General features: G+C 33.8%; 2 protein-coding genes across 6 annotated transcripts in view; both read right to left on the bottom strand.

The window, feature by feature from the left end:
- Window positions 1–812, bottom strand: part of LOC107749100 (NACHT, LRR and PYD domains-containing protein 3) — an 8,208-nt gene extending 7,396 nt beyond the window's left edge. For all 4 annotated transcript variants that reach the window (XM_016564158.1, XM_016564161.1, XM_016564160.1 and 1 more), the window contains exons 1-2: window positions 662–812; window positions 389–448 (exon numbers count right to left, since the gene is read on the bottom strand). In XM_016564158.1, coding sequence (XP_016419644.1) covers window positions 389–407 — 19 coding nt within the window. In that variant the 5' untranslated portion in view covers window positions 408–448; window positions 662–812. The remainder of the gene's footprint in view (window positions 1–388; window positions 449–661) is intronic.
- A 4,722-nt stretch (window positions 813–5,534) lies between these two features.
- LOC107749160 (dual specificity protein phosphatase 14-like) overlaps window positions 5,535–9,506 on the bottom strand; it is a 4,418-nt gene continuing 446 nt past the window's right edge. Inside the window, exons 1-2 of one of the 2 annotated variants that reach the window (XM_016564266.1) lie at window positions 7,337–7,389; window positions 5,535–6,062 (exon numbers count right to left, since the gene is read on the bottom strand). In XM_016564266.1, coding sequence (XP_016419752.1) covers window positions 5,551–6,062; window positions 7,337–7,352 — 528 coding nt within the window. In that variant the 5' untranslated portion in view covers window positions 7,353–7,389 and the 3' untranslated portion in view covers window positions 5,535–5,550. Of the gene's footprint in view, window positions 6,063–7,336; window positions 7,390–9,506 lie in introns of those variants that run through there. The other variant, XM_016564267.1, reaches the window with a different exon arrangement.

A 9,506-nucleotide genomic window follows, 5' to 3' on the forward strand; every position in this document is an offset into this window, starting at 1 on the left:
TATATATATATATATATATATTACAGTGTTATATGCTAAAATAATAATAATAATAACAATAATAATTTCATGTCATCGTGTGGCCCCCTTGGAAATTTGATAAAGCCCTGGTCCCCGGCCCAATGGTTGAGAACCACCACAATAGAAAATAAACCATGAAAAGCTCTACTATTATGCCACATCAGCAAAAAAATTATAGTAGAGCTTTTACTCAGGACTAATTTCATGTATTTTCATGAAATGTTTCGCTTGAAAAGTGAGCCTGTGTGATTTGCAATGACATCCATTTTAAGCTAGCAAATGTTTATTTGGGCCACTTTACTTTTAATCAGTGTATCACAGACTATTTTATGACTTTCTACTCTTTTACTGTGGTAACTGTACTTACGCTCCGAATCTTGGTCCATGGTGTCTCATTAGTGTCTGTGGCATGTCCAGTTGGAGAGAGCTGAAATGAAACAAAGTCAAAATTAATTTTGTGACATATGGTTAAAGATAAGCGGTAAAGGAAGTGGCATGTAGAAACATTAATTTGGCGTGTACTTTATAGCATTTAAGTACAATAAACCCAAGTTTGGTCTATCTGAATATACAGTAACAAAACTAAATTGTACAGAATACAGATACAGGAGGTGCATGAACTTTTAACAGAGAATCTCACCTGGTTGTTCAGGGACGTGTTTTGAAGCAACCTGAAGGCCCTTGTAACATTTGAAATCGCTTATTATCGACATGTCTGCTTCTTAGATCCGAAAAACGCTTAACGGGCCACTACTAACCCAGCATGAACCGGATGAGTATTAATTCGCCACCCCACCCATATGGAGGCAAGACGGGAAATATTTCAGAAATATTTTGACCCGTTTAGACAGCCCACACAAGAGCGCGCTGGTCAGCCTTATTAAATTGACATGAAATATTGATGTTTTTTAGTTGGATTAAGTTGTGTTAACATGCTCTTATCCAGCTCTAACTTACCCGTCTTGTTCAAGCTGTTTTCGACTGCTGGTCTTATCGTTTTATGCTCAACATATGTTTTAACCGTCATAGTTTTAAATAAAGTAAAAGTATAATATTAAGTAAAAGTACATGTAAACGCCTATTAGAATTATTCTAAAAATGTCCACATTTAGTTTCACTTGTCTTTTTGCTGTGAAATAGGCTATTTCATTTTCATAACGTAAGAACAACTTTTATATTGGTAAATAATATTTAAAGATGGACATTTTCTCGACTGAAGCAACTTCCATCATATTTCTTTAAAAGAAAAATCATGTTAATGTAGGCTATATCAAACGTTACAAGAGACTCAATTATTATTGTATTACATTGAATTATATATTTTGCCTACCATGATTACAAATGCAGAACTTTGATCATAAAACTAAGGATTTAAATTTAATCTCAGTATGACATTATTGGGAGAGTGACAACTAAAATTTAAAAGCATTTTATGTAAGTAGTCTGTAATAAATACCTTATTGATTTACAAACTATCAGAATTTCATCTTACTTTTTGGCCGTATAAATAACATTTGCACCAAATTGCGTATTGTTGTTAATTTTGGGCCTCTGAATAAAATTGAGGTGTTTTTTCCTCCTCGCATATTAGCTCCATGTTTTCACTATACTATATAGGCCATAAAAATATAATACAAAACATAAAACACATATGCAAAACTTTCTCTAGGGGCTCAATAAATAGTTTAATTAAAAATTTTCTGTCAGGCTTTACAGGGTTAAAATAACAACAAAAAAAGGTTAAAAGTACTGTGGCTTTTCCATTGTGCAGTTATGGTATCAGATGGTACTGACCGATATTAATACACATATTTTAGGAGAAGCATTCCTGGAAGTGGTATCCCTTCCTCTAATTCTTGATTGATGCATACAGAGACAGAGACTTTACTGTCATTTTTATTTATTTATTTATTTGTTTGTTTGGTTTTTAGTTACTGTGAAATCAAAACACATAAATTACAGATTCTAATATGGCTCTTGTAGAAGACACCAAAAGTGTAAAATAAAGTGTCCAATTGTGACAACTCTTTGTGCAATAATGAGAACATTCTATTACAGCTGCATCTATGTAGTAACTATATTTTGCATGTGTATTCAGAGGAGAACTGGCCCCCTGGTGTAGCCTGGATTCTCCCAAGGCTTTTCATCTTTGATTGCAAGTTTTTCATTCCTTGCCACAATTGCCTTTGGCTTGCACACTACACTCTAAAAATGCTGGGTTAAATACAACACAGTGCTGGGTAAAATATGGACAAACCCAGCAATTGGGTTGTTTTGACCCAGCAGTTGGGTTACTACCCAGAAGGGTGGGTTAAACATTTAACCCAACCGTTGGGTCAAAACAACCCAATTGCTGGGTTTGTCAATATTTCACCCAGCACTGTGTTGTATTTAACCCAGCATTTTTTATAGGGGGCTAAAGCTATTTTGTATCATGTACTTTATACCGGTATTACGCCTTTTGTTAAACTGACCAGGGGTGGGAAATATGACCAAAATCTTAAACCCTGTTCATACGTGGCATTTAACTGTGGCAGTGGTATACACCACCTTACAGATTCCTAATCCTCCATATCACACCATAAATGAATAACCCCAATTTACATCTATATCCAATTTTTTTCTGCATACCTACAATACTCAAATAGTCACATGATATATACTATATAGCATATCTTAAATGCTTGATTGTTTATAATGTATTCACATATAAACTATACTATCACCTGGCTCTTAACTGTTAAATGTGGAAAATTAAGCACAAACATCATAAAACTCTGTTGTAGTATACATTTGAATGCCTTGTACTATTAGTCCCAAAACAAAGGCCTTAGAAATGGAGAGACAAGATAAAACACATGATAAATCATGTAGAAATATGTCAATATACAAAGCCAACCAGTACATTTAGAATCGCACTGCACACTATGATCATACGCTATAGCTATTCAAACTTGTACATGTCATGTACAATGTTCAAACGATATTGTATAAATTATATTAAAAAAAAGTAAATTATTTGTGTTACTGGCTGGTGTCATATTACAGTTCTCATTGTTATTGGCGCATTCATTTGTGTTAGTCTTAACTTATGTTCGGAAAGTCTCCATAGAAAAGCCCTGGGAATTCAGATGAATCGTCACATTCTGGTTGCATCTATGACGACGCTCCATATAGCCTGTGCATTTTTAAGACTGTTTATGGCATATTAACCTTCGTAACCACAAAGCACAAAGCACAGCATCACTACACAATCTTTAACAAACCTGACATTCACATTTAATAGAGTATAATCATTATTATAATATAATTTGTTTGAAAAACATGCCTAAATGAAAAAGGTTATTTACTGCTAAGGATTTAAGACAACTAGGGTGGATTAAAGAAAAATACATGTCTGAAAAACATATTCTCAAACTTTTTGTTTGTTCCTCACAAAAAGGTTTTGTGACTTCAGAAGATGAATATGCCAGACAAGTCATATACAGTAGCTCTTTTTCTTTTTCTTTTTAAAGCTGATAAAATTCCAGTCTCCATGAAATTACATGAAATAAGCAGACCAGAACATTTAGTGATGCAAAATTAATGATGATAGAACAATACAAACCCGTCAAATGTCATAACACAGGCTGGTCTTGTGTTGGAACTCTGCAAGATGTTGATTCCCTCCTCCAGTAAAAAGTCAGCATGTACCGTATATGTGGATACACATTATGCAGATGATTTAGATTTTAGGAACTTGTAATACCATACTTAATACTTTGCTTTGCACACATTCATTTGAATAATTCCATAATGATTTAAATGGATGAGCCATGTACTATACCGATTGGGCTATTTCATTTGCATCTGCTAGTAAGAGCATTGCGAAATAAAATTATAGCAGTTATTTAATGTGGCTTTTAAAAAAGATTTTTGCTTACTAAACAATTTTGTGTATCTTAGAAATTCTACACCTCAATGCACCTCGTTTGGAATGACTTCTAGCAATTGTTGAAGACAGCTTTTGTGACACATGGTTAAAGATTACCCTAGTTGTCTGCGGTAAAGGAAATGGCATGTAGAAAAATTACTTTGACATGCACTTTATAGCACTTGCGTATAATAGAATAAACCAAAGTCATATACAGTCACAAAACTAAATTGTACAGATACACCTGCCTACAACAACGCTATTAACCCGACAAGAACCGGATGAGTTTAAAGGGTTACTCCACCCCAAAATGAAAATTTTGTCATTAATCACTTACTTCATTTACGCTTTGATTTGAACGAAAACAACGTGTATCCGTGTGGTGCGGCTGACACAGAACAGCGTATGCAGTTTGCGTTCAGTGGATACTCTCCAAAATGGCGCTACTGTGACGCGGAGGAAACGAATTGTTGAAAAAAGTCGTTATTTTTGTTTTCGTTGCGTACAAAAAGTATTCTCGTCGCTTCATAAAATTCATATTGAACCACTGATGGCAGATGGACTATTCTGATGATGTCTTTCATACTTTTCATTTTGGGGTGGAGTATCCCTTTAATTCGCCGCCCCGCCCAACATATGGAGGCGAGACTTGACATATTTCAGAAACTTTGTATTTTGACCCCGTTCACAGAAGACAGTATGATCTATCTGGACAACGTGCACAGTAATAAGAGCGACTGGCATTATCAGTTTCATTATTTTACGTATTAACTAAATAAATAGACGTGAAATGTTGTTTTTAGTTGGAATAACATTTAACTCTTCTGCAGCTACCTGTATCCTGTTTAAGCTGTTTTCGACTGCTGCTCTTATAATCGTTTTATGTTCACCATATTAACCCTAGGCTACTGCACCGTATTTGATACATGAATTTCTAAGGCCTCTAAATGATCAAAATACTATTCATCTTTGCTGAAAGTCTGTTGGACACAATCATCTACATGCCTTCTGCCCTCTGATTGATAGTTCATACATTTAATTTGAGGCCTTTTATTATAATTTTAGTCTAACTTTTAGAATAATTCTGTCCACATTCAGGTTGTGGTTCACATGTCTTTGGGCTGTGAAATCTTTAATGATTTTCATTAGCTTAAACATAATAATACATTTTATATTGTTAAATAAATATTTCAAGATGAACTTTTACAGGGCTGACGCAACGTAGATTTACTTGATTATCAATGCATATTTTTTATGTACGTGTTAAAATCTATACATCAAATATGTTACAACAGACTCAATTATCATTGTATTACACTGAATTATATGTTTTACTTACCATAATTAAAACTACAGAGCTACGATCATTAAATTAGGGATTTAAAATTCATCTTACTATGCCATATTACTGGGAGATAAAGAGAGACTGATTACAGTATTAATATGATAATTGATGGTACTTCAAGGAATACCACAGTAGTAACATTAAACATGTTAAAAACATGTTATTAAAAAAATACATGGTACATAGTGTTTCTGATGAATCTGATTCATATAAACATTATCAACACACACACACACACTATAAAAATATATCCAGTTCAGGGTGTCCAGAATTATACATCAAGGCAGTATGACGAGTCCTGTGTGAGCTGGATGGCCTCAGGTAGGACGCCCTGTGAGGTAGCCACCATCCTGATGCTGTTGCTGTGGGTCAGTTTCCTCTCATACTGAAGCAGTTGTCTCCAGAAGCCCGCGTTTGGTCGAATGAAGGGCCGTGCTGCCAGAACCCACTGAAGAGCCTGAAGCAGCGAGAGTCCCTCAAACCGCATGAGATACGCCATGATAAGAGACGGAGACCTGCTTCTCCCGGCCGAGCAGAACACCAGAGTGCTTCCAGTGTGGTTCTGCTGGATCTGCTCAGCCACGCTGTCAAAGTGCTGCTCCAGAGGGGCGTGAGGACGGTCCTCCACCGGCACCCAAACGCACTTCACCCCCTGATACTCCGGACAGGGGTATTCAGCACAGGCGTTCACTAGCAAAGTGATGCCTCTGTGCTCCAGCGCTGACTGATTCACGGCCTCCACTCCACTCAGGTACAGACTCGGGGTGATCTGAGAGATCATCACTGTGAGCGTAAGGGAGAAATAATACATTAAAAGTGATTAACATTACATCATTTCTAGAATGAACTAATCTGAAATATATAAGCATATTTCTCACGTAAAAGCTTATAATTAAATAAAAAGTTTTACAAGTACAAATATTCCATATTGAATCTCAATTCATGTGATCTCATACAAATGCATGTGATTTTACAAGAATTAGAAAAGTTCTTCAGCAAGAATAAGAAGGGGTTTTCAATTCAAGAGATATTTACAAATAAAAAAAAAAGATTTTAATAAATGTATTTTTAGGGTTGTCAAAGTTGACCTGTGCACTCAGGATACTGATCAAATATGTTGAATTTAAGTATTTTGTTTATATTTACATTAACTAAACTTGATATTAGGTAATATTTAAAAAAAAAAATGGTCAGAGAACATTTGAAAAAATAAACATGCATATAGCTTTGTTAAAAAAATTTGTTTGTGTTGATCTGCAATAAAAAGTTGTTAATCAGATATGCTATCTTTATAAGTTAATAAAGTAAATATTAAAAATAATATTTTAACAATTTGCTTCAGTACAATGACAATACTAATTAATTTGGGAAACAATTACTTAATTTAGATCTCTTTATAATACATTCATTATTATTATCTTACCAGTATAAATATTACTACAGTAGTTATAAATTAGTTTTTCTATATTAAAATATATAACTTCCATATATATATATATATATATTATTATTATTATTTTAGGAAGAGGATTTAGGATCCCCTCACATTTTTGGGGTCCTTGACATCGAGTATGAAAACTCTAACCCTGCGTCCCAATGTGCATACTATCCACCCTATCTGCCCTAAATAGTATTGAAAACTACTAATATCCGCTAATATCACAGAATTTAGTATGGATAGTATGCACAGGCTTAGTATGGCATTGAAGGACACTGTTGTAGGCTACATAAATCACGTCAACTGCCCAACAGCTCTAGCGAGTAACAAAATTGCCTAAATGGATTGATGTGCTCTAACTGACAGCAGACGATTTTAACCATGCAAACCGTAGTTTACCTCGGAGCTTCGAGGACTAAGACAACACTTTCATTCAGTCTTTCCTTCGGCTTTGGTGTGTGTTTGTCTATTAGGGTCTAATACAAGCAGCTTTACTTTGCAGCAGCAGCATTATAAAGAACACAAGCACCGGCACGAAACAATATCAGTTATAGTACAGCAATTCTGTAGCCTGTAGCTACCATAGAAATATTACTCATAGAATAAGAATAATCCGTACGTAACACGTTCGCCATTGGCGAACAGCGGCAGCCAACAAGACAGGAGCCCACAGTGGACACATATTGGTACTGCAGGTGTTTTCTTAAAGGGAGAGTTCATCCAAAAATAAAACTCACCAGTCAACATTTACTCACCCGGTCTTTCCAAACCTTTAACCTCCCGAGACCCTGCATCCTCATATGAGGACATTATATTTTAGTGAATTTCTCTGAGACTATACATGCCACAGTTTTAAGTCTGGATGTCCTGTACAGAGCACATTCAGGGCTTTTCAGAGATACTAAATGTTTGGATGTTTCACCATGACCACTCCCTCTCCTTGGTCTTCAAAAATGTCTGATATTAATTTAGTGACACTCTTATGGAAATATGATAATATTTTGTAGTTATCACTTAAATCTGACACATTTTTTAACTGTGTGTTATAAATCAACATCTCAGGAAAATGTTAGGGGGTTTCAAATCAAAATATGACTTTCTGTTACGAAACAGGACATTGATTTCGTACTTGTCCTTATATGAGGACACCGGGACTTAAAGCATGTTTATTACGCATTTTGGGAGACACAAAAAATGAATAGGGAAATAAATTATATTTCAATATTCCTATTAAATATTATCTATTATGAAAATCTTGCCAATTATTACTCCCATTATTACACTTCTTTTTTCATTAGGCTACATGTTGCCCCAAAAACACATTAATATGCAAATTAGATTTAGTTTATAGATACATTATATATAATGAGAAAACCTGTTTATGACCATTTTACACACATTTTGCATAAAGCAAAATGGTATATCAAATCATTCTGTTATATAGTTGAGAATTATCTTTATACAAAGTTTGGTAAAAAAAAATCCTGAAAACTAAAAATGTATTGGCGATGTAGAAGGAAAAAAAATTGTTTTTGCCTATGCATTTTCATTCATGTCTTTTTATTTTATTTTTTAAAAATTGAGTCCCGATGTCCTCTCCTCTACCAAGGACGTAACAACTTATGAATGAAATATCATTTTTATTTTTTTTACATTTTTTTTAATGCTCTAAACAACGTAATGACATGAAAAAATACTATTTTTTTCCTAAAATGTTTTGCCGGGTCTCAAGAGGTTAAAATAAATAAAAAATAACTACATAACTAACTAAATATAAACTATAGAATAAAAATAAATGTTAAATAAATTTAATAACAAGCAGAAATTAAAATCCGCACACGGTTGCAGGGCTGCACCTCCTCAAAAAATCTTTAATTCAATGCTTCATCAGAAGCCGTAAAAAAACAAGTGCAAAAGGTGTACAAAGGTGCAAAACGTTTTCGAAACAAAGCTTTTCCTAAGTGCCACATTGATTAGTGCACACCTGCACACATTAAAACATCAATATTCACCATGGACATCATAATATGCGCGCAGCACAAAAAAGCACCATACAATATCCAATTTACCTTAAGAAATTCTAATACATATTAATGGTAAAAACTTCAATATAAAAAAACCATCATTAATGCAAGATGCAAAAAATAAATAAATAATAAAATTCATAATTTTATCCAGAAATCTTATGTTTCTTATATACATACTTTACAAAAAAATTCAAAACCAATTCCTCATTCATACCAAGGGGATATATAATGATCTCGAATCAAGAATCCATTTGCATTCTCTTTGTAAAAGGCGGCGTTCCATGTCACGACCCCTTCAAATCTGTGGTAGGCTAATTTATATGTTCTATTACGATAAAATCCAAGTCCGATATGGAATGTGACGCTTCGCACGTTTTGCACCTTTGTACACATTTTGCACTTGTTTTTTTACGGCCTCTGATAAAGCATTGAATAAAATATTTTTTGAGGTGTAAACTCTGCATATAACCGTGTGCGGATTTTAATTTCTGCCGGCTTCATGTTTTTTTGGATCTACGCACCGGACTTACTGTGTGGTTTGATATTGGGCATCTGGCGCTGCTCCTCTTCTGTTTAAAATAAATTTACATTATTTTACATTTACTAAATGTAATTTACATTAAATAAATTATAATTTTTAATAATTTATTAAATACATTCAATTTAATGTTTAATTAAAACATTAAATACCTCTACATTAAATAAATGTAAAAAAAAAAACACAAAAAAAACACATATATATATATATATATATATATATAA

Source organism: Sinocyclocheilus rhinocerous, unplaced genomic scaffold, assembly GCF_001515625.1.
Source record: "Sinocyclocheilus rhinocerous isolate Xijiao unplaced genomic scaffold, SAMN03320098_v1.1 scaffold919, whole genome shotgun sequence".
Lineage (NCBI taxonomy): Eukaryota > Metazoa > Chordata > Actinopteri > Cypriniformes > Cyprinidae > Sinocyclocheilus > Sinocyclocheilus rhinocerous.